The sequence below is a fragment of the Hyperolius riggenbachi genome, chromosome 1 (genome assembly GCF_040937935.1).
Source record: "Hyperolius riggenbachi isolate aHypRig1 chromosome 1, aHypRig1.pri, whole genome shotgun sequence".
Classification (NCBI taxonomy): domain Eukaryota; kingdom Metazoa; phylum Chordata; class Amphibia; order Anura; family Hyperoliidae; genus Hyperolius; species Hyperolius riggenbachi.
The window spans coordinates 123279419-123305973 of record NC_090646.1 but is presented as its reverse complement, the minus strand read 5'-3'; the positions used below and the strand labels follow the sequence as shown (position 1 = coordinate 123305973).

Genomic DNA, 26555 nt, shown 5'->3' with positions numbered 1-26555 from the left:
TTTGCAGCCTTAGTAGCAGTTCTGGCTGTACAGCGATCAAAATAGGTTTATTGGCATGATCAATATTTATACAGGCCTTGCCAAAGTAAGGGGAACTGAGGGACATGGAAGAGGGTGGGCTAGGGGTGCAATGGGTAAGCATTCCATAAAAATTTTTTTTTAACTGTGATGCTGAGAAAAGGAAGAAATTTGTTTTTAAGTTGCTCATTCCAAATACCGACCAATTAGATGTAAAAAGTTATGAGCTCATTAAAATAATGAATAATCGAATGAATAAATAAATACATACAAGGTGTCTGTAGCATTATTATTTAATGTAGCATCTCTCTGGTACCTCTTTAGTGTAGTCTTGTTGCCGATGCGGTTGATATGTACTAAGCTCCACTGCAATGCTAGCATGAAATATTTATTACCTGCTGCAGGCTGGCATCTCCGTGTACCTCTCTCCTGAGATTTCTCTTCAAAGAGCCGCAGCTACCGTGCAGCCTGTAACCACACATCTAGGTCACCGAGGAAAACAGTTACTACGGCGTGGCTGGGTGTCTGCCATGGTTACAATTACAGTACAAGCATGAAAAGTAGTCCTGAAATAATGAATTCCAAACTAATATTCTAACAGTCCAGATTCAGGAAATAACAAGATTGCCCTGATAATGATTTAAAGGGGGCTTCAGATATTTTAAAGCACCCCCCTCCCCATACCAAATCCTCTCTGCAAGTGCTGGAACCTATAGGCATGCAGTTATGTTGTAAAGGAAGCCCGCGATAAAAATAAGCTGATGAGATAAACAATCGTATTTGTCCTCCTACTCCTAAAAATGCCCCCCCCCCCCCCCCACACACACACACACACACACACACGCGCGCCTTTTTTTTTTTTAATCCTGCAGATTTATTTTCTGTATATCAGCTAAGAAAATAATGTTTAATATTGTATTGTCTTTCATCAGCATATAGGAAAGACACAGTCATTCAGTGTCCCAAAAGCTAAAATATATGAACTACTGTATTTACCTTTTGTTTATTTATCCCCGGCTCTCAGAAGTTGTATTTTACCAGGAAAGTGTTTTATGGCTGTAATTCTTTATAAGTGAGGGTCATGCTATAGTCCGACTTAAGAGAAACTGTCACTTGCATACCTAAATGTTAACTATTGCAGAAAAAAGGAAACATGGCCTAGTTATTTGTACTATTGGCACTGTGCATACACATGTCTATCTCATCATATCATGTGTCACCTCCGGTATCCTTTAACCTCTTAAGGACCGCGGTGTTAAACCCCCCTAGTGACCAGGCCATTTTTAACAAAATAGGCCAATGCAGCTTTAAGGGCTGCTGCAGGGCTGTACAACACGCCACACAAATGATCCCCCCCCCCTTTTCTCCCCACCAACAGAGATTTCTGTTGGTGGGCAAAAAATTGTAGAGAAAAAAATTCCCACAATAAGTAGGGCCAATGCCATGGACATGAACACAACCTTAATAAACTTGAATTATAACTTTATCTTGGCGGCTGTGATGATGATAGTTGTTTGCCTAGATGGACACTTTTCTTAGTATAATGTTTTCTGTTAGTGGGGTCAGATCGCTCCCCCAATGTTTATTTCTTTTTAAAAAAATATTTATTTGATTATTTTTTATTTAATTTTCCTATTTTTCCGTTTATTTTTTTAAATCTCCCCTCCCTCCCCCCACCAGCCAATCAGCATGATCGGTTGTCATAGGCTTCAGCCTATGACAGCGGATTACTCCCCGGCCTCTAGCGGGGAAAGCCATGTCACACGGCTGTCCCCAGTACATTGCTGCCTTAGATTGCAGTGCTGTACAGGGTTATTAGTCTGCGGTTTCGCCGTCTAACAGTCTCCAAGCTGCGTTTGCCGCTGGGAGACTAATGGTGGGGCAGAGCTCCGTCATTCGTGCAGAGATGCGCGTGAGATCTTCTGCAAGCCCCATTGAAAGCCATTCATGCCGCTGCGTTCAGTTGGCGTGGAGCGGTTGGCAAGTAGTTAAACAAGGCTCAGAACAACCAAGGTTTTTTTTTTACATACTAGCATTCTCTAAAAAACCCTTTGTGACTCTAAAACTACTACACTACATACCTAAGATTCTATACTGAAGTTAAAGAAAGCATGGCTGTTCATTGTTATGGAGGAGGAAGAAGTATTGAGGAGCGATACCTGGTGCCTCTATGACCTGGGACACACCATGCAATTTCTCGTCACATAGAAGGGTTGACTCGACTATTTCCACCAGGTCCAATCTGATTTCTGATTGATTTTCTGATCACTTAAATAGAACAGCAAAGGAAAAGAGGCGCCCAATATATATAAAACACTTTACAATCAATAAATAAAGAAGGTTGAGGTGGCTTACCTCATAGACGACAAACTCACTTAACCACTTCAGTACCAGCACCCTCTGCCCCCTTAAGGACCAGTGGGTGCTGGTACAGTAAACCGCCGCTTCCCGACGAATCGCCTCTAAAATCCACCGGTCACGCCGCTCTGTCCCCGCTGCAGGCTCCTCTCTCTGCCGTCGCTGTGCTCCGGTCAGGATCCGCTTTCATTGGCTTCTGACCCTGTCACTCAATGTAAGCCAATGGGAACGGCTTACAGGAATTACAGGGCCAGGAGCCAATGAAAACGGCTCCTGCCCAGCTCACAGTGCTCTGCCGTCATAGTGACAGCAGGGCAAGCAAATTTTGGTGGGGAGAGAGCGGCGGGAACGTCAGGGACGCGCGGTGAATGGGACATAGAGTTTACGTCCAGTCAGAACCGCAGCGCCACCTGCCCGTCGTACTGTGTCGGTCCGCAGATAGTTAATTAAGGAAGTTTAGTGGATAATTAAGCACACTCAACGCGTTTCGTGGAACTATGCCCACTCCCTCAGGCCAATTAAAAGTGCCAGAGCCATCTATATGCCAGACTCGAGACGCCCCGAGTCTAGCATATAGACGACTCTGGCACTTTTAATTGGCCTGAGGAAGTGGGCATAGTCCCACGAAACGCGTTGAGTGTGCTTAATTATCCATTAAACTTCCTTAATTAAGTGAGTTTGTCGTCTATGAGGTAAGCCAACTCATCCTTCTTTATTTTATTCATTTTAAAGTGTTTTATATATATTGAGCGCCTCTTTTCCTTTGCTGTACCTTACTCCCCCCCACCTATCCTAGGAATGTGCCTGAAGTGGTACCCTTTTTCAGAAGTACTTTTGATACTCAATACTTGTGACATACTGCACCATTTGGGCTCCCGTTTGTCTTTGTCTTTTCCTTCCAGTACTGTGCACTTAAATAGAAAATCGACCAGAAAAATTATGGGAAATCAGATCAGACCTGTCAGAAATAATCAATTCAACCTGTCTGACGGGAAATTGCATTCTGTGTACCAGGCATAACGTAACACAATAATAATCAACCAGTTGATCAGATAGTGTCCCACAAGGGCATAACAAATCATGGAGACCCCAGCAAAACTTTTGTTTTTGTGTAGTTTATCCGCCTCTTCTCTGACGCCCCCCCCACACACACACCCACCCCACATCACATCCTTTAACCACACACACTCATTCACTCTCTGGTCACATAGCAGGTGTGAGCACTGCGCTTAATGCAACCACTGTAACTTTGCTCTCACAAGAGCACCTGCTCTGGAAGGAGTCCTATATTAGAACATGAGTAAGACGATGAGGCTGTAGGGGCTGACCCCACCTACGGTTATGCTTTTGATCACCCAGTCTAATCGCAAATGGTGATACTGGGTTACTTTAATCTGTTGTATCTACACAGCTTTGCTCTAAAGGCCAACACACACCACACACACACACATACACAAACACCCACACTACACACACACACACACACACCACATACACACACCCACACCACATACACAAACACCCACACTACACACACCCACACCACATACACAAACACCCACACTACACACACACACACACACACACACACCACATACACACACCCACACCACAAACACCCACACCACATACACAGACACACCACATACACACACACCACATACACCACACCACACACGTAACAAGTATAGAAAAGCACACTTCATTTTGTTTCCTAATTAAGCTTAATATTTGCATAATTTTACTTAGTATACTTGGTTGATCTACTAATAGCCCCATCTGTTGGGAAAATCATAAAGTGTGACCTATTAAAAACGGTGTGTACAGTGAGCATTTAGTGGGACTAGATACCTAGGACCATCCTCATAATTTTAATATTAACAATTTAACAAAAATGATTTAGTTTTAGTAAATTGCTGCACACCTGTTTCCTGTGTACAAGGAAAGATAAATGGCTGTTGTCTGCGCTCACTAATGATGACTATAACAACTCAGATCCTGTGCTGTACAGCCCACATAATAAGGGGAAATTAGCCATAGATGTGCAGGCATGCTACCTATACTGTCTAATTGTGTATAAGCAGAGAAGCTAACCTGAAATCTAGACTTTCCGCTAAGACAGAGCTAGAATAAACAATACATATTGGAAAATACGCTATGTGTTTATATAGCCCTGACATAATGATGCCCTGAACTGTCCCGCAGAGGAAGTCATAATATTCCCTATCATAGTCACAGACTAATGTCCCTCTCATAGTTTAAATAGTACCTGAAGTGACTTGTAACATAGATCTGATGCATGAAAGGCTGGCAATTTTGCCATGCGCAGGTAGCGCTCAAGAATGTTACTAGTCCAAACGCCAGGGGAGTACAGGGTTAACATGTGCATTGGTATGGTAATGCGTGTTACCATAGCAACACATGCATTACCCCAATAATGGGCGGTGCTCCCCTGGCATTGAAACCAATAAAATTACCATGCTCTACATTTCTACAGATCTGATGCAGGAAAGGCTGGAAATGTTGCCACGTTCAAGTAATTTGTTGTTTGCTATGGGCAACAACACACCTTCGGATTGGCACCAGCAGCTTGGCTTATAGCTGCGCCCAGCGATATGACATTCCCACAGCCGGCAGATATCTCAACTCAAAAGTGGATTCCAAACATCTCAAGCTTTAAAGGGAAGGTTCGCGCAGGATATAAAAAACAAACTGCACTTACCTAGGACTTCTTCCAGCTCCTGGCAGTCGATCGGTGCCCTCGCCGCAGCTCCTCTCCCTCCCGGCATCCAGCGGTGAAGAAGCCGACCTCGCCAGGTCGGCTTCCAGGCCGGCTTCTGTGCGCTCCATGGCAGGGGGTCACGTGGTGTAGTGACGTCATCAGGTCTCTACTGCGCAGGCGCAGTAGAGATCAGATGATGTCACTTACACCACGTGACCCGCGCAGTGGAGCGCACGTGAAGCTGACCTGGAAGCCGACCTGGCGAGGTCGGCTTCTTCACTGCTGGACGCCGGGAGGGAGAGGAGCTGCGGCGAGGGCTCCGATCGACTGCCAGGAGCTGGAAGAAGCCACAGGTAAGTGCAGTTTGTTTTTTATATCCTGCGCAAACCTTTCCTTTAAAGCTTGAGATACCACGTTTTTTATATCATGCGCGGATCTTCCCTTTAAGGTATTTATTTGGCAAAACAGATATACAGGTGTGTTCATCAGCAATCTTACCTTCGTTATATGGTTATTACCTCAACAAAGCAATCAAGTTGTAGTAGATAATTTTATTATTATTAATATTTATTGTATTTATAAAGCGCCAACATATTACGCAGCGCTGGACAATAAATATATACAATGATACAAGGATGACATACATAGGGTTATACACATAGAACAAAGTTATACAGGCAAATTGTACAAAATACATGATCATGCAATATGGGCTGGTTAGGTAGGCCCAGTAATACAAGTACAGGCTGTCATAGGACAGGAGCACATGATCCTGTAGATTACACTACGGAGTGGAGGACCCTGCCAGAGGCTTACAATCTAAAGGGAGGGGTGGAAACACTAGGGGGGGGGGCTGTTAAATATTCCTTAGAGAGTTACTGTGTGGTAGGAGGTGGGTAGGCCATCATAAAGAGGTGGGTTTTGAGGGCTTGCTTGAATGTGTTGAAAGAGGGAGCAAGTCTGATGGGTGGTGGAAGGGCATTCCAGAGGGTGGGGGCAGCTCTTGAGAAATCCTGCAGGCGGGCATGGGAGTGTGAAATGCGTGGGGTGGTGAGGCGAAGGTCGTTGGAGGAACCGAGGGAGCGACCTGGTGTATACTTGTGAACAAGCTCCGAGATGTAGGTAGGGCAGGTTTTGTGCACAGATTTATACGCCAGGCATAGAATCTTGAAACTTATCCTGAGACGGATAGGGAGCCAGTGCAGGGATTCACAAAGGGGAGATGTGGATGCAGAGCGGTGCGAAGAATGGATGAGTCTTGCAGCCGCGTTCATCACTGATTGAAGGGGGGCAGTGCGTTTCAGGGGGAGGCCAGAAAGGAGGGAATTACAGTAATCAAGGCGGGAGATGATGAGGGCATGGATGAGCAGTTTGGTCGTGTCCGGGGTTAAGAAGGGGCGGATCTTGGAGATATTACGGAGGTGGAAATTGCAGGCTCTGGTGATGTTTTGGATGTGTGGGATGGAGGAGAGGTCAGAGTCCAAGGTGACACCCAGACAGCGGGCCTGGGAGGTAGGGACAATGGTTGTGTTGTCGATTGTGAGGTGGAAATCTGGGATGGGTGCAGCAGCATGGGGTGGAAAGATCAGGAGCTCAGTTTTGTCTAGGTTAAGCTTTAGGAACCTAGCTGACATCCAGGAGGAAATTGCTGAGAGACACGAGGAGACCTTGTTTATGGTGGTGGATGAGAGATCGGGGGTATGGAGGTAAATCTGAGTGTCATCTGCATAAAGGTGGTAATTGAAGCCCAGGGAGTAGATAAGCTTGCCAATTGAGGAAGTGTATATGGAGAAAAGTAGGGGGCCTAGAACAGAGCCCTGGGGGACCCCAACTGAGAGGGGGGCAGGGGTTGAGGAGGAGCCATTGAAAGAAGTGATAAAGGAGCGATTGGATAGGTAGGAGGAGATCCAGGCCAAGGCCAGACCATGGATGCCCATGGACTGTAGTGATTAGAGGAGGAGGGAGTGGTCAACAGTGTCAAATGCTGCAGAGAGGTCAAGGAGGAGCAGGATGGAATAACTGCCTTTGGCCCTGGCAAGGGTAAGGTCGTTGACCACCTTGGCGAGGGCTGTTTCAGTTGAGTGTGCAGGTCGGAATCCAGACTGTAGGGGGTCAAGTAGGGTATTGGTGTTCATGTTTTGGGTAATGCGCTGGTGGACTAGGCGTTCAAGGAGTTTAGAAGCATAGGGAAGGAGGGAGATTGGGCGGTAGCTTGAGGGTAGGGATGGGTCGAGTGAGGGTTTTTTCAGCAGGGGAAGTACAGTGGCCTGTTTGAATGCTTTGGGGAAGATGCCTGTGGAAAGGGAGAGATTGAACAAGGAGGTGAGGACTGGGGCCAGGTCAGGGAAGTGGGGACGAAGAATATTCGCAGGTACCGGATCACAGGGAGAGGATGTGGGGGGGGGGGAAGGGAGCCACTAGCAGCAGGCTGACTTCATCGATGGTGGCAGGAGCAAAAGAGGCGAGCGTTTCATGGCATCTTGAACTAGTCCTTATGATTAGCTCAGGCTTCCTCTTACGAACATCTATGGTACGCTGCACTAAAACAGCACTTAGACCTATGTACAGCATACAGACAGATGACAGGAAGTTATAAGTGAGTAGAAGTAACTAGAAGTAATTTCCCCGAGACCGTCCGTTCCTTATAAACAGCCAGTTAAGGGTTAACCTCGGGGTCCACACCTAGTGATCCACTGTCAATCATATACTCAGCCTGCCATAGGCTGACAGGAGCATGTGATGGAATGACCAGCACAATCTTTACTGCACATGCACTGGAAAATCCCATTTTACCTTATTCTTAGGAAAGCATTGTTTTCTGTTCCCTGGCCATTGTTTACCTTTAGGAAATATGAAAACGTTTTATGTTTACCCCACTGCCGCCTGGATGCCAGTACATCTTGAGCTGATACCGCGCTCCAGCCTTGTAATATTCTACTGAACATTGTGCTTCTTGCAATGTCTCTTTTTCTCTCTAAGAGAAATTCTCCTTCAAGAGAAACTCTTCATAGAAAGTCTTCTTACTAAAACAGTGGTACTTTAATGTAGATCAGGGTTCTATCCTGCAAGAATCTACCCCAAAGATTCTTAAAAGTTCCATGATGAGATAATATGTATGTCGAAATCCAGCTTGGAAATAATCTATGTTGTGTGTTTCTTTTTTTTCTCCACTGTAAGGGTTTAGAATTCATGGCTCTAAAAGTAGCTGGGTTCTTTTCCGTTAGCCGGGCGCATCCACTAGGTGGCGATAAAACTCCACCAGAGTTACATCTTTCCCTACTATCCATGGCGGCCTGGAGGGAAAATAGTAATTAACGCAGGTGGTTGCGCCCGGCTAACGGAATAGTACCAGTAGCTGTTAACGATTTAATTTTTCAGATGATCGATTGTCCGATTCAACCATAATCGAATTGATCAAATTGGATAGCACCTTTACACCTGTTAGGGGGACCGAACAGTTGATATTATGATCGAATCCGGGAATCAATCCTCTAAAGAATCGTATTGTTAATGGCCGCCTTTAGAGCAATGAATTGTAAACCCTCACAGTGGAAAAAGGAAAGAAAAACAGAATGTAGATTATGTCAAGATTTATTTCTGTAAATGTGGCCAAACACAATACAGTATGATCCAATTTTACGGCTATTCAATTAAATTGATAGTTGTACAGAAAAATCGTAAGTTTTTTTCTTATTCGAGAAATCTGACCAAATTTCAATTTTTTTCTGATAAAAGTTGAATTGGTGAGATTAATATTTCTGATTAATCAAAATTGAATAATTGTCACATTCTCCATTTATTTTATATTATTGTGAAAAAAAATTTACTCGTATATGGTACATTGGCCAAATTTTTCGCGTTACAATCAGAAAAATTGATTGAAAATCTTTAACTGAAAAAAAAAAATCAAAATAGTATGGTTTATGACCATATTATGAGTGGAATAACATTAACAAATTATCCTTATATACCTGAGACAGTCAAAATGTTAAACCTATATTTTGCAGGTTTAATTACAAAATAAGACTATGGGGTTCCAGAAAAATCCTATTTATGATAAGAACTATAGATACAATTGTTATATGTGTACATAGGGATCAATCACACTTTAGGGCATAGTCACGAAACAGCTGTAAAATTGCCATGAGCAGGCATCCCATGTAAACTTTACCAGTACTTATGCAGCTTAGTGGCCTTTGTTGTGCAAATAATGCAACCCATGTTATGTACACAGTAACGGCATTGCCAGTATAGTGAGTGTTCCGCCATTTACACAACACGTAATACTAGCATACGCTTATGTTGTGTACTCACATGAACATCTGGTATTATATGTGCCTCTATCACATGTGTTATTGGCTGTCTGGATGCATTACATTCATGCATTATTTTGCCAGTCAGCTAATAACTGGAGTGTTAAAATTTACGTACATTATTAACAATCAGTATCTTTAAGGCTGGTTTCACAGTGGGACGTTACAGGCGCACGTTAGAGCAGCCTGTAACGCACCCCAACGCACAGCAATGAAAAATCAATGGGCTGTTCACAGTGCCCACGTTGCGTTACATTGTAACGCAGCACGTCTACATAACGTACTGCATGCAGTACTTTTCACGCGGCTAAGCCGCGTTAGACGGTTTGCACATGCTCAGTAGGGTTTTTTTTAATATATTTTATGGGCGGAGAGGAGGCGGGGAGAAGCCGCTACGTAGCCAGGCACATGGCTACTTATTATTCACTGCACTTGCAGTGTTTACATCCTGGAGCGGCCGCGGATTGGCTGGCGGGACCACGTGATGCGGAGAGCTCCGCTCACGTGGTCTCCGCAGTGCCTCCGACAGAGCAGTAGTAAATACGAAGGAGGCACTCAATTGGCTTCAAACTTGCGTTTTATCAAATCCCAGTAATACACGACATGTTTCGGGGCATATCCCCTTCATCAGGTGTACATACATTGAATGGCACACAGTGAATAAATACATACTTCTAACCACCACACCCTAAATTGGACCACCTCCATCTTGTCAGCTGACAAGTCAACTGATCACTGACATCACACAGTCCAAAGTCTTGTTAACCCCTTAGGGCACTAATCAAAGGCATTACTATATCCGTCTACCTCGGTAAACCTGATTAACAAATCAAATTACTGCATCTTAGGTAAACCTAATACCTAATACCGTGTGTGGAGTGGTGACCCACAGAGGGATTGTGCACCGGCAACATAGACCTGACTAGGCCTATTCCACAGGGACTCGCTGCAGTTTGCTTGCCTCCGACAGAGCAGGCGCACCAAGAGCTGCTTGTAACGCGGCTCTTGGTAGCATCCTGCTCCAACACCACCAGGCGTTGCGTTAGGGGCATGTTATGTGCCCTATAACGTCCCCTAAACGCAACGTCCTGGTGTGTAAGTAGCCTAAATCAACCCCTGTGTCCGCTGGCCAGGACAGGTCAAAAATTTCTATCATTTTCTATGGGCCAGTTCACATTGACCTTTTCTATTTAAATCCATTGTAGTGAAGTCTGACCTGCGTGCATTTTTGTACTAAGCATTGCCATTTATGTTATGAGTGGCATGCCTCTGCCCTTCAATGGCAGTGGACTCTATCAGCAATGACCCTGCATTGATCTTCATGGGTTTGGTATGGTCTGGCATAATGTTAACCCAGCCGAATGCAGGGCCTTTTTCAGTTACACGGGACTCTCATTTAGCTTTTAGTCTGAATATGACTTGTGGTAAATCTGTGGGTTTTTTTTTTTTTTTATACAAAACACATTGTGTATGCATACATACAAGCTACAGTATTTATATTTCTGTTTTTATTTAGTGTTATACCATCAATATACTGACACTTATAGCAGGCAATGAGATCTCGTTGTTCTCTTTTCTTATTTTGGAAAATATGTTTAATATTGTATATAATATTACTATTGAATAAGGCAGTGCATATCGACCATTGCTCTCTGGTTACATACCCCGGTTTCTCTTTCTGTGTCCTCTCATAGGGGAAAGATATGTACCTTATACTGGAGAATGACATGCTGAATCTAGTAGACCCCATGGACCGCACACTCCTACATTCACAGCCCATTGTAAGCATCCGAGTGTGGGGAGTGGGCCGAGACAATGGACGGTGAGTCTCAAACTTTGCTTCACCAAATAATATATATCTGATGATTGCCTGTTATGTCAGAGTCATCTGCCTTCTACTGCTTAATGTGTTGTATGCTTACTGTAAGATATTGGTGTCCCAAGGGAGCGAGTGAGTCCTGGGTGAATGTTGCCTGTAGCATATAAGCAGACAACACAACATACCCTAGTCTGCACAATGATCTCACACTGGGGTAATTCTCCTGTCCCCCTTATTGGTCACCTCTTCTCACTCCCACTTACAAGACTTCTCTCAGTCCTCTGCCCTCATCTGGAACTCCCTCCCTCAACATATCTGCCTTTCACCCACATTTACCCTAGTAAATGTGGCATAGTATCTCACTTAGGACACTGGGCACTCACCACCACTTAACCATCTCCTACACAGCTCCGCTTCACTTATTGTCCTATACCTTAACCCATTAGAATGCAAGGCCGATTGGCCACAGCTCTGTTTCCTGTTTGTCTCTCAATGCTGTGTAATGTGCACACATGTATTCCATCCCTATGTAAAATCTGTAGTTGCATCAGCTGTAATCCACCATTGTCTTTTTTTGGTTAATTATTGTATCATTTATATAACTTTGTTATACCTTGTATGCTGTTGTACAGCACTACGGAAGATGCTGGTGTTGCCGGTATATAAATCAATAATAATAATAGTATGGCCCATTAAAGGGTTTCCCACTTAGTAATTGGAAATTGCAACATCTTCCTTTCCTGAATGTTTCTTTTTTCTCTCTCTTGTGGTCCCAACTTCACAAGATATTAAAATATGGTTACCAAAAAATAAATAAGAACAGAAATGTCCCATCTGATATGCTCAGTCACTAAAATGTCTACAGTACATGGTGATTAAAATACCATTAGTGACATGCACACTGCTGTTAGACAGGTGCTAATATAATGGCCAACATAGGCTGTATTTTCCCCACCGTGCAAACATTTGTAAACATTATTACTACAATGAGAGAGAAGGAATCTTCTCCAGGTTGGTTGTTTATTACTGGGATTTTAACAAACATTATTCCACATTTGTCTATTGATCTGCTGTACAGTTGATAGAAACCAATTCATGACAAGGAAAGCTAAATGTCAGTCTTGGGTTTGCAGAAGAGAAATGAAACATCTCATCAGCTCTGTAGATACACAACAGAACAGTCTACCTTGGTCATTATAGGATGATGCTATACGTTTACTTCCTGCTCTGTGCAGCAAATACAAATGGCATTGGGATTTTGAGGCATCCTGTACACCAAATCGAGTTGTTCTCCATAGCAACCTGAGTGCTCTTGCCACATTTGCAAAGAAAATCACAGTTGGTTGCAAATGGAAGAGGAAATAAGTCTATTAATATTAAATTACTTAATGCCTTGTGTAGCTTTGAAACTTCTGTTAATGAAAGTGAAGTTAAAGTGGGCAGGGCTGGAAAACCTACTGTATTTATAAAGAAACAAGCTGGTGGCATGCGCCATGCTGATTGTGAAAGAAAATGTGTGCACCCATCTCTCTAGACATCGCACTCACCATCTTGCCGTACGCAACATCCAGTCAGCACCATGACCAATCACAGCGGGGCAGGAATGGGCGTGTGCGAGCCGGTGATCACACAGATCAATCACTATTTCATAAATGTGCCAATTGTCACTTGTTATCAATAATTATTGACAAAAGTGTCAGTTATAGGTAAGCCATAATGTAAACTGAGCATCCCTTTTATAAAATACCGTATGTTGATAGGCAGACCAGTTTTCTTACATCTTCAGAAATAATGGCACTCCACTTTTAGCAATACCACCCTGGCCACTAATGATCCAACCTTTTTCATCCAAACTTACCAGATCTATGTATAATGAGGGTAAATTGAGTGAATATACTGAATGGATACTTCAGGCAGTTACCTTATATTACATAGAAATGGTAAGATTGGATGAAAAAGATTGGATCATTAGTGGCCACCATAAGTTTAACGCCATATTATAAGGCGGCCCATGTCTAGGACAGATGTGGTTGGACAGTGTACTGGTTAAGGGCTCTTCCTCTGACACAGGAGGCCAATATCTGCTCTTCCTGTTCAGTAAGCCAGCAACTATTCAATGAGGAAACATTGGGCAAGACTCCCTAAGGGCTGGAACCCACTAGGGTGTTTTTTTTGAGCGTTTAGGGATTGCTTTAAATCACTAGTGATTCCCCTAAATGCTCTGCCAATGTAAATGGGTGGGACAGATTTCACTAGATCAATTGCAATTAGGCAAATCACAATCGCAGGATATGAAACATTTTAGGAGTTTTTCCGTTCGAATGTATTGTATAGGAGCAGAGACATTCCTCCCAAAATCACTTAAAAACCGCTACTACAAATTGCTAGGGAATGCGATAGCACTTTGATCTTTGTAGTGGGTCCCAGTCCTAACATTGCTACAGTCTATAGAGCAGGGGTCTCAAACTCAATTTACTTGGGGGCCGCAGGAGGCAAAGTCAGGATGAGGCTGGGCCGCATAAGGAATTTCACAATCGCGGCGCATCGCTGCCTCTGCCCGCCCCTCTCACTCTTCCTTCACAGAGAGGGGCGGGGAGAGGCGGCGATCCGTGCGGCGATTGACGTCAGGAGGGGCAGAGCTGAAGCTGAAAGCTCTGCCCCTTCCAGGAAATGCCAGCGGATTGCCCCCCGGGCGATTTGGGGGCTCTGCAGCCCTCGTTTAGCGGCGGGGATGCGGCGGATTACTTGGGAGCACTGAAGCGAACTATAAGGAAGCTTTTGCCGGCGAGGGCCACAAAATATTGTATCGAGGGCCGCAAATGGCCCGCGGGCTGTGAGTTTGAGACCCCTGCGTGACCCGTAGTGGCTGCAACCAGTGGCGTAGCTAAGGAGCTGTGGGCCTTGATGCAAGTTTTACAATGGGGCCCCCCATGCACTCTATACATATCAATTGATACGGCGCACCAAAATCTACCAATGGCAACTACAGTGTCTGAGGTGGAAGAAGGGGATGGGGAACAGTTTGTTAATGATTACCACTATTACCAAAGTATCTATAGAAGTGATTATTAGCACAGGACCAATAGAGAGCTAATACTGTAGTTGAGGAAGGGTCCTTCAGGGCCCCCTCTGGCCCAAGGACTCCGATGCAGCCCCAACCTCTGCAACCCCTATTGCTACGCCCCTGGCTGCAACGCTGGTGCTTTCAGCATGCCAGGAGAAAAGCTCAGTATAAATGTTCTGTGTCTTGTCTTGTCATGTACATCGCTAGTCGTATGGCAGCTCACAGTGGTTGGTAACGGAGGAGCTGTAGTTTGACACTTGCTAATCGTCTGCAGTGATCTTTCTTTGGTGCCAACAGGCTCCTGCAGTTTTCTATTGCACTGTGCCTAGAAATCATTTACAAGCAGATGATGTACTGTGTCCTTGAGGAGATATCTTTTTAGGAGGAGTCCCTCCTCTTTTGTTGGTTCCTAAAGGCCAGGTCTTTTATGTGCTCTCATGCTGTCGTGAATAAAGTTCCTTTGATTGTCGCTGTGGAGCTGTCTGTACGATGTCTTACATCATCTCTGTCAGAGGCAATGCAAATCTTTGACTTGCTGTTTGCTGTCCCGCTTCTTTCATTACACTTCTGAGTGCTCTCCTTTCATGTTACATAAGAACACCTGGTCTCATCATGTTCAATTAATGAGCTACTCTTCCTTGATGAGGATGGATGTAGCAGTGGTTTTACTAATACTGTTCTGTTGGAATCATCATTTGTAGATTTTGTTTATTTTAGTTAGCACAGAACTGACGGCGGCATTGTGTGTCACCCAGATTTCCTCTCCGTGTCTCTGATTCTGCGGTGAGGACACAGCACTGCTTATCTCCTATGACGGCAATGAGAGGGATTTATTTTCACAGCTGGATTTTGCTTCATTTTAAATTGGATGTGCAGAAGTGTGACTCCAGCCGGTGTTACTGGTGGATCGTGCTAAGTCATAAAGCTACTGGTAGTCTGCCACCACCATATTGATCCGTAATGGAAATACAGTAGTGGAAATAGAAAATGTTTTGTTGAATTAATCTTTCAGTTGTTAAAGGTTTATGGCACTGAAAAACATTCCCCTGTGGAGTGGGTTGGGGAGATTCATAAGAAGGGGAAAAGCTAACAGTATGTGCTTCAGTAATGCCCTTATTCAATTCTATACTATTGTAGAGGCTTGAATTACAGGCTCAATAGGCCATCTTGCAGGGTAATGCTAGGTACACACGATACAATTTCCTGACATATTTAAGTCAGATCGACTATTTCCAACAGTTCTGATCTGATTTCCGATCGGTTTTCCATAGAAGTGAACGGAAAATCGATCGGAAATCAAACCGGACCTGTTGGAAATAGTCGATCTGACAGTAAATCTGTCAAATAATTGTATTGTGTGTTTCTAGGATTAGGACGTTTTGCCCAATGAATCCAAGAGGGACATGGGTTGTTTAAATTCCACCCAGAGGCGTTGGGCTGGTTCACACTTGGGTGCTTTCAGCGCTTTGCTGATCGGCGATGATCAGCAAAGCACTGTTGCTCATGTATCCCTATGGGATCATACTCACTGCAGTGTTTGTGATTTACATAAATCGCAAATGAGCTGCATGCAATGCTTTGGGGGTGATTGTGATGCGATTCTCGTTCTGTTGAATGGAAATCACAACGCAAATCGGGGCAAAATTGCAACACAAAATCGAGATTGCAATTTGTGTTCAGAGAGTGAACTAACTATTATTAATCCTATCGGTATGCCTGAAGGCATAGGAATATGGAGCCAAACTAGAAGGATTAGGGTAGCTACAAACAAAACCAAGATCTGTCATCCAAAGTACTCTTTGTGATGATTTGGGGGAAAATCTGTGAGTACAGATGTCCCCCAACATTGGTGGCCTACTATCCTGCAGTTATTGGAAAGCTGGATAATCTATCTGATGCTATTGTTGTGCTCACAATGAGATGCCTCCTGCTTGTACGCCTTCCCTTTGGATGGATTTGCAGCATGTTCCCAAACCGTCACCAGATAACTATTTTGGTGTGTATGTAACTTCTAACAAACCATGTAACGCTACAATGGACGTGGTCTGAAGGAATGTATATAGTGAAACTCAATTTTAGTGGAAATTACACTATTAACAATTTCCCTCAAAATACCTCCATAAAAGGTAGTCTACCCAGCGACCAACTACCTATGCAGCGGTGTGGGGTGGCTTAAACGTACCTATGCTACTTCATGCTCAAAAACAATGCTCATAGTTATATGAATTTAGGCCTAGGGAAAACATCATGGTGACATACATCCAGGAACCCAGGACAGATGTCTTTGCAAGAAGAATGGATGGATGGATGACAGGTGTATGGTAGGCTGTGTAGGGTGACTCTTGCCAACACCATAAGACTTATGGGACAAGGCTGGGTCAAGTATGTACAAAATTAACTTATAATTCCTATACATTTCTGACACAGTCTTTCCACTACCAACGTTTTGCAATTCGTTTCCGATCGTTTACAGATAACAAACCGCTAGTTACAGTAAAACTAATAGAAACTGTGGTAAAGGGTTACATTTTTGTGATCCATTTGCGATGCAATTCTTTTTCCTAATCACAATCGCCACCCTGCTGCATTTTTCATGCAACTGAGCTCCTATACTTTGTATAGGAGGGCAGGAAAATCATATAGCAATTGCACCACTACGCAATTTTTCACAATTTGAAATCCACACAAATCGTATATGCACCACAATTGTGTAGACTCCATGGATTGGGGTAGAATCAAGGCAGTGAACAGAAACGGGAAAAGAACCCTTATGTAAGGCCTGAGAAACGCACCAAACACAAGTTCAACCGACATAGCCTGAATAATCATCTGACTGAGCTTTCTCTAGCTTGTGTAGAAGGCTTAAAGTGAGTCTGAAGTGTTATTAAAATAAAAAAAAAAGCTACTTACCTAAGGAGAGGGAAGGCTCTGTGTTCTATAGATCCTTCCCATACCTCCTACGGTCCCTGCCTTTCAGTGCTGGATTCCCCCGTTAGCAGTCTCCGACCAATGGGTTGGAGACTGCTCCCTTCCGCCTCTGTGGGAGGCTTTGGCAATGTTTGGGAGCCCGAGTGCACCTGAAGACAGGCTGCTCCGTACTGCACATGCACGAGAATGCATGCTTGCACATGCACAGTTCGGAGCGGTGCGTCTTCGGCAGCACTCGGGCTCCTGAAGATTGCCGAAGCCTCCCGCGGCAGCAGAGAGCAGTCGCCAACCCATCGGTTGGAGACTGCTAATGGGGTATCCAGCACTGGAACGTGGGCACCGTAGGAGAATTGGGGCTCTATAGGACCCTGAGCCTTCCCTCTCCTTAGGTATCTGTTTTTTTTTTTTTGTTTTAATAACACTTCAGACTCACTTTAACTTGAGGTACTTTCATGATTTCGTTTTTAGGGCTTGCATGAAAAGATTTGATCTGCAAACCGCACCACTGTGTGTGCTTCAGTTGTACGTATCACACTGGCCTGTAAGTAACTGAAATAGCTAATAATGATACTCATGTTTCTGCATCATTTTAGCCATGTTTATAAAATGCACGTTTTAATAAGAGAAAGAAGGAGAAGGCACAAATACAGGGGAGCAGATTGGTAGCCAGCTCCCCACATCATCAGCAACAGTAAAGCTGTGCTCGTCAGCAGATGACAAGTGTGTAGGCAATGTGACAGTGTGAGCTGTGACATACTGCATCTTACAAAGTCCATTGTCAGCATTGTGCCATGTTACATTTACAGTGAGTGAAGTCTTCCATCCCAATATGTTCTCTGCAGACACGTCCCCTGAATCACGCTCATTCCTTGCCCTGCCCTGACAGGCATTTCGGCACACAGGAAATACATTGCATTCTATTGGAGCATGAATGCCAGAGATGGCAAATCTACAGCTTCTCTGCAAACATTTATCTGAGAGATAGCAGAAGCTGCAGCCGCCTCCATCCGGAGCCATACATCTTAGCCGGCTGCTTCCTACAAACCTGCTTTCAAGGTCTACCAGTGGAAAATATGCTTTTTAATATACACTTTGTATTATAACAATCTGTCCTTGATAACAAAACAACTAACCATTGTCATGAAAAACACATAACACTTTCCTATGCAAACTGTGTGAAGAGGAGCTCAATGGCGGGTGCCGGGAATTACTAATGTGTTGTCTGATTACAACCTGAACTCCAGGCGTATAGAACAAAGCCGCTATTTAAAGGCTGGAACTCAGGCGCATGCTTTTTTTTAATTGATATTGTGCTGAATAGCTCATAATTTGCAATGGTATAAAGTCTTCCGCTTTGCACATAAATGACTTCTGAATTATTCATCTTTTATTACTTGGCTGGTTTGGTCTGTAATACTGTCTTCCAGTGGCATAGCTTGAGACTCTATTGGGCCCCATTGCAACATTTGTATGGGGCCCTCTAATCTAGGCACTCTACCCCATGGATATGAGTTGACTGGGCAATTTACATTATCATGCAATGTACACCGGCATGTCCAATCTCCCACTCGACCATTTCGCTGCTCGATTTGTGATAGCAGTGAATGGAAAAACATAAAAAAACGAGCAGAAGATAAGAGAATCGACTGCAGAATCGAGCGGCGAAACGATTGAACAGGAGAATCGAGCGGCAAAAATGAGCCGTGTTTACCCTGCATAACAGTAGGGATCCTGTAATTTGAGCGATGTTCCTTCCTAGAAATGATATTTAAACTCACATTATGCTTTTTTTTCACTGTAAACTCTACGATCATTTTATAGTACTTATTGTTTATATACTAGTTTAATTTAGAGAGGATCATCTGGATACTGTTTTTGTTAAAGAGGTGGTATGGCAAATATTATGCTATTATACAAACTCTGTTAGCAATTATGTTGTAGTAAGAGCATCAATATCTCAACAGAGTTTATATGTGAATATTACCTAGAACTCCCATTTCCTTGTATCTGACAGTGCCTCTCTCAATGGTAACTGCTGTATCTTTCTGATGGATTACCAACCCGCACTCGGACTGATCTGCCAACCCTCTCTTTCTCCAACTCAGGCTATTCCGATAAAAACAGGGAACACCAAGAGCCCCAATAGTGTAATTCGTACTGGACAAGGTGGCAATAAGTTTGTATTGCTAGATACTCACAAGTCAGGGTCACCAGCAGGCAACCACTGTAAAGGCAGGTGGGGAGATTGTCCTGACCCCACTCAGGATTAAGAAGTCGCTCTCTGTAGACAGGAAGAAAGGGTAGCAACCCTCCAAGGGTGGACTCAAAATTGTATACAATGAACAGAGGCGCCAAAAGTATAATATTAGATTAAATGAGTTTAACCACTTTACCCCCGCCCTTACGGATTTCTCCGTCCTTTTTTCCATCCTTTAACCCCCAGGGACGGAGAAATCCGTACTTTGCGCACTCCCGCCGCTGCCCGCGCTCCTGTTCGTAAACACGCCGCCCGCCGCTAGTAAACACGCCGCCGCCCGCTCGCCCGGAGATCAATGAACGGGAAAATCCATTCCCGTTCGTTGATCTAAGCCCCGCTATGATCCGCTGCTCTCCGATGGGCAGCGCGATCATTGTGATCTTACCCAGCCTCCAAGTACTTCCTCCAAGCTTCCGGAAGGACGCTTGAAGGTCGCATTAAAACAAAAAGTTACTGTGGCCATCTTGTGGCCAAATAGTAAAACTACACCCTACACATTTTTCACATACAAATAAATTACTTTTACACAAAAAATTAACTCATTACCTCCCACACTCCCAATTTTTTTTTTTTTTGTAATAAAAAAAAATTAAAAAATGTACAATAAAAAAAAAATACATAAATAGTTACCTTAGGGACTGAACTTTTTAAATATGTATGTCAGGAGGGTACAACACTGTTACTTTATAAACTATGGGCTTGTAATTAGGGATGGACGCAAAACTGAAAAAAATGCACCTTTATTTCCAAATAAAATATTGGCGCCAAACATTGTGATAGGGACATAATTTAAATGGTTTTATAACCGGGACAAAAGGGCAAATACATTTCATGGGTTTTAATTACAGTAGCATGCATTATTTAAAAACTATAATGGCCGAAAACTGAAAAATAATTAATTTTTTTCCCACATTTTTCCTATTTTCCCATTAAAACACATTTAGAATAAAATAATTCTTGGCATAATGTCCCACCTAAAGAAAGCCTAATTGGTGGTGGAAAAAACAAGATATAGATCGTTTAATTGTGATAAGTAATGATAAAGTTATAGACGAATGAATGGAAGGAGCGCTGAAAGGTGAAAATTGCTCTGGTGGTCAGGGGGTAAACCCCTCAGTGGTGAAGTGGTTAAAAACCAACTTAAATGGCAAAATTGAAGGAGGAAGTGGTGGTCTTACCTCCCTCAAGCAGACACGACAACGACTGCGATTCAGACAGTCAAACACATTTATTAGGAACTCCAAAAAGAAATGCAACGCGTTTCGCAGGTTTAACCCCGCTTCATCAGGCAATATAGGGAGGAGTATCAAACAATCTGCACAAGGATTCAAATTAAGCGCCTCTGGGAACAGCGAGCGCTTCCGCGATGAGCGGCGTGAAGTCAGCGTGTTTGGCCGGTGCAGCGGCCATAATTGACAGCATCCCCACTTAAACGGCAAGCCGGGCATCTGAAACAAATGTAAGATGATAGAGGAAAAGCTATTGAGTAAGGTGATGTGGTGGACGCAGCCCCGTGTCTGGCTGCGGTGTATGTGTGGGCTCTAGTGCTGGTCTTAATTGTTACATTCGGACCATAAGACGCAGGTGGTTTTCCCTGCCACTTTTGGGGGAGAAATAGTGCGTCTTATGGTCCGAAAAATACGGTAGATTTTAGGTTCAAAAGCTAGATTACATTGGCCCACTGCTAGAGATAGCCAATTAGATTCAAATAATTCCAAGCTGATTCATGAGTAAGCAAATTCTGTATGCACAGCTTGAAAATAGTCCAATCAAATCCGCCAAGGTAGTATTTAATTGGTCTGTTTTCAAGAAGCATGTGTGTACATATTTGCATAACCCTGCATCAACTTGGAGTTCTTTCCATCTCAATGACTATTCCTAGTCCCCACCTTCTTAACAAAGTCTTTGGAGTTTGTGTCTCCTCTTAGAGAAAGTCAGACATGTTAAGCCTAATAAAAAAATAAAGGATCGCAGGAGCGATTAGACACCTCCAAAAGAAAGTCCTGTTAGGGACAATAAAAGGAGGTAAGATTAATTTGTGTGCTGAGTTGTATGGCTGTGCAGAAAGCTGACAAAGCTGCACAGCCCTGTGTTGTGAAAATGGCCTGGTCACTAGGGGGGTGTAAGCCTGTGGTCCTGAAGGGGTTAAACACTTAGAAGGGGTGAACTAGACAGAAAAGGGATTTAAAACTCTACAGATCTGCAAAGCTCTACACAGACTATAGAGGTCTATAGAGACCTCCTGACCATAAAAATTAAACAAGCTCAATTAATGATGACCTTAAAGGGAACCTGAAGCGAGTAAAATTATTTCAAATAAACCCACGACGTAGCTGCAAATTAATATTACATACTTACATCACCGTCAATTCCTCTCAGAAGCTCACCATTTTCTTCTTACAGTGATCCCTTCCAGTTCGGACAATATTTTGTCAGAACTGAAATATACCAGTTGCTGTCAGTTATATATCAGCTGCTGTCAGTTACAACTGAATGTGCAAGGTAATGTCCATGTTTCCCTATGGCTCAAGTGGGCGATGTTACAGTTTAACAGTGTGCTGACCAGGAAGCTGTTATGGGGTAATGGCCATTTTTAAAATGGAGGACAGAGAATGCCATCGATCACAGTAGACAAATGGGACGCGGGAGAGGAGAAAGAGATTGAGGCGTAAAATACACAGGAGGTAAGTATGACCTGTGTATGGTTATTTTGACTTTTTATTTTCAGTTCAAGTTCTCTTTAAAGAAAACATGAATAAAAAAAAACCCTCCCCTGGGGGGTACTCACCTCGGGTGGGGAAGCCTCCGGATCCTATTGAGGCTTCCCCCGTCCTCCTCGGTCCCATGTCGGCGGTGAAAAAGCTCCCCGAACAGCGGGGATGTAAATATTTACCTTCCCGGTTCCAGCGCAGGCGCAGTATCGTCTCTCCACTCGGAGATAGGCGGAAGCAGCCGATCGCTGTCGGGCCGCTCTACTGCGCAGGTGCAAGTCTCCTCTGCCTGCGCAGTAGAGCAGACCCGACAGAGATCAGCTATTTTCGCCTATCTCAGTGCGGAGAGCCGCAACAGCGCCCCCGCTGGAGCCAGGGAAGGTAAATAAATCAGCGCTTATCAGCGCTTGTCAAGCGAGGATTCCGGGACACTTTGGGGGAGCCAGCGCTGGATTGCCTGCAGCTACAGGGGAGGGGGAAGCCTCATTGGGACCCTGAGGCTTCCCCCTCCCGAGGTGAGTACCCCCAGGGGAACTTTTTTTTGTTACAGGTTCTCTTTAACGTTATTCGAGTGACATTCTGGAGAATGAGTGCTGTACAGAAATGCTGTTTGGCTATAGCTGAGCAGCATGTACTGTTCAATTGAAAGGGAAGGAGAGACGATGGGTGGGGCATGAGTGAGCAGTGTCCTGTGGTGCAGGAACAAAAGAAGATAACACGCTGCTTCATAGTTAAGCAATCCGCTGGGGTGTGTTGATATGTGATGATGTGCGGTAGCTGTACACACTACATTTTTTACTTAGATAGTACAGCATAGGTTCTCGACTGAACTTTCTCAAGCATATGTACAAGGCTGTCATAACTGGATTTTATTTACTATGCAAATAATATGATTGGTGAATTTAATAGAAGTTTCCAGCCTATCCAGATGCAGAAAGCACCACTCTTCTGATATACTGGTAAAAACTATGTGTTTAAAAATGGAAATGTTGTCAATTCCCTACTGTGATGATTTGCTCAGCTGCCTGTGCAGACAGGCAGCTTTTTGACCATTGTGTAGGTTTGCATGCTGCAGGACTCTGGAAAGAAGAGCTTCTGTCAGTTTTGCAGCTTGTGCTTGCTGAGGAATTTGCATATGTTGTCATGCAAATTGCCTGGCCACATTCATTGGAGGCGTGTACTATAAGTACTATGTCTTTCCCACAATGCTTGGCTGGTCATAAGGATTTCGTCCTATGTATCACTCCTGGTGGGGTGTCAGCCTTAAGGGGCCCATACACTGAGCCGATTTTCTGGCCAACCGATCGATCCAGATCGATCGATTGATTGATCGATTGAAAATCGGTTGGCCAATCGACCGATCGATGGCCGATTTCGATCGATTTCGATGGATTTCTGTCGAACTGGCAGGATGGAAAATTTAGGCCGATCTGATGAGATTGCTTATCATTTTGCATTGGCCTTAATGGAAATCTGATGGCAAAAAAATGCCATCAGATCGAATTTCAATAGATTTCAAACTGAAATCTATTGGAATTCTATCCTGGTAAAAATTGTTCTAAAAACGCATCAGATAGATCATCAGATGCATTTCTTATCTATCTGCTGCCAATCTGACGAGTGTATGGGCACCTTTACTCTCTGTTTGAAGATCAGCTTAGAGTACCGTATTTTCCGCCGTATAAGACGCACTTTTTCTCCCCAAAAAATGGGGAGAAAAAGTCCCTGCGTCTTATACGGCAAAGGCAGGGAATCCCCAACTTGCGAACGCCCGCCGCTATAAACCGCCGCCCCGCCGCCATTGGGGATTCCCTGCCTGTGTGGGCAATCACTGTGCCTGGCTCCCCCGCGTGCCTTAGCGTTTCCCCTCTATTTACCTCCTGCCCCCCTCCATGTGCGCATCTCCCCGTTCCCCCCCGTGTCTCCGATGTAAATATTTCCCCCCTCCGGGTCTGCAGCTGCAGCGGCTTACCTAATACATGCCGCCGCGAAGTCTGCAGACAGCCGGCTACTCCATATGTTTCCTCTACTGCGCGGCCTGTACTGATTGCGTCATCAGTAGCCGCGCAGTAGAGGAAACATATGGAGTAGCCGGCTGTCTGCAGACTTCGCGGCGGCATGTATTAGGTAAGCCGCTGCAGCTGCAGACCCGGAGGGGGGAAATATTTACATCGGAGACACGGGGGGGGGAACGGGGAGATGCGCACATGGAGGGGGGCAGGAGGTAAATAGAGGGGAAACGCTAAGGCACGCGGGGGAGCCAGGCACAGTGATTGCCCACACAGGGGGGAAGGATTTACAGCGGGCATATCTGAGACGCGGGGGGTGGGTTGAGATGCGCACATGGAGGGAGGAAAATAGAGGGGAAAAGCTGAGGCATGCGGGGAGGCAGTCAAAGAATGACATGTGGGGGAGCCAGGACACAGGAGGACACATGGAGCCAGCCAGGACACATGGAGACAGGACACAGGAGGACACATGGAGCCAGGACACAGGAGGACACATGGAGCCAGCCAGGACACAGGAGGACACATGGAGCCAGCCAGGACACAGGAGGACACATGGAGCCAGCCAGGACACAGGAGGACACATGGAGCCAGGACACAGGAGGACACATGTGGAAGACAGGACACATGGGGAGAAGGGGCACACAGGACACATGGGGGAGAGGACACAGGAGGACACATGTGGGAGATGGCACACAGAAGGACAGATGGGGCACACAGGTGGAGAGATAAGGTACACGGGAGGACACAACATTTACAAAGACGCTCCTGGAATATAGACGCACCAGATTTAATATATATATTTTTTCCCAGGTTTTTGCCCTCTAAACTTGGGTGCGTCTTATATTCCGGAGCGTCTTATACGGCGCGAAATACGGTAATTCCTGAATCTGCGCTAGGCAGATTTTCCCTAGTGCAGTTAGGATTGTTTATCTGTTTGTTTGTTCTGTTGCCATTGTCCTGTCCCAACGGTGGTCGACAGGAAATGGTTCTGATCTCTGTTCTTGGAGTATAGCTGGTGCAGCGAATGCTACCAGCTATCTCTTCTGATCTGTCTCTTTGGATCGCGCTAGCCACTTTTCGCTAGCGCTATGGATCCTTCTGTTCTGTCTCCTGGGATCGCGCTAGCCACTTTTCGCTAGTGCTGTGGATCCTTCTGTTCTGTCTCCTGGGATCGCGCTAGCCACTTTCCGCTAGTGCTGTGGATCCTATCTCTCGCTTGTCCCTGTTTTCGTGTGTCTGTCTTGTCTGCTACGCTTGCTGGAGGCTCGGTGAGGTAACCGTTAAGCAAGCGTTCGCGTCCTCTGTTTCATGTTTGTCTGTCGATGGTTAGTTAGGCGTGCTTGTCTCTATTGTGCTTATCACGTGGAGACCGCGCATAACCGCGCGCACTGTTGCGAATGAGTGCGGTGTTCGCGGTTAGCTAGCGTTTGTTATTTTCCGTATCTCCTCATTGTATGATTTGCTGTGCCTTTGCTAACCTCGTATTCTGTTCTGATCTGCCTTGTGTCACGTCTGGCGATCGCACCTCTCGCGATCGCGTTCCTGTTTCATTTCTGCTGTTGTGTGTGCACTGTCGCGGGGTGGCGACTAGGTTGGCGCACACACATACAACCTGTCCCTTTGCTCGTTCTCATTCGCAATCTCCTCTCTTGCGATTGCGTTCTGCACTTCGTACAAATTCCTGTCTGGCATTTGTGGAGGTACAGAGGATTGGTTCCTCTGCACTCCCCAGCACCATCTGCCGACAGGAATTTTCCCTCTACGGGTGCGTAGCACCTTTTGCTGGGTGCCTGCAAATATACGCTTGTTCAGGATTTCCGCCGTATCAGCGCACGCGTTGTGCGCTGATCACAGAGAAAGTTCCACAATCGTTACACCTACACTGTGACTGTAAGGGGGTGCTCAGCTCACTCCAAAAACAGGTGTCTCCTACTTCTATCCCACTGGTCTATCAAAATGACTTAGATATGGGAGCGGCAAACCAATCACAGGTTACCTAGGATAACTTGATGAAAACAAGCCTCAGTGCAAAGCATTTGGCTTTACTCCGGCAAAGGTGCTTCCAAAGCCTGGGTCGCACATCCAATTTTGATAGGCCAATGACTGGCCCACTGGCCTTGAGTTTGACACCTGGTAGTGGCTGGATAGTTTACTGGTTAAGGGCTCCACTTCCAAAACCGGAGACCAGGATCTGAACCTAGGCTCTTTCTGTTCAGTAAGCAAGTACATATTTAGACATTTGGTAGAGGAAAAACTCACAAGTAGTTTTGCAGGGTTACCTTACTTATCTATATCTATAATGAAGTGGACCACAGATGGGTATCTCAGCTTTTGTAAGTGTGTAATTTGCAGGTGA

General features: G+C 44.7%; 1 protein-coding gene across 19 annotated transcripts in view; it reads left to right on the top strand.

Moving 5' to 3' along the window:
• The window catches only part of APBB2 (amyloid beta precursor protein binding family B member 2), a 487722-nt gene that overhangs the window by 332701 nt on the left and 128466 nt on the right, over nt 1–26555 (top strand). For all 19 annotated transcript variants that reach the window (XM_068278493.1, XM_068278494.1, XM_068278495.1 and 16 more), the window contains one exon: nt 11106–11233. In XM_068278493.1, coding sequence (XP_068134594.1) covers nt 11106–11233 — 128 coding nt within the window. The remainder of the gene's footprint in view (nt 1–11105; nt 11234–26555) is intronic.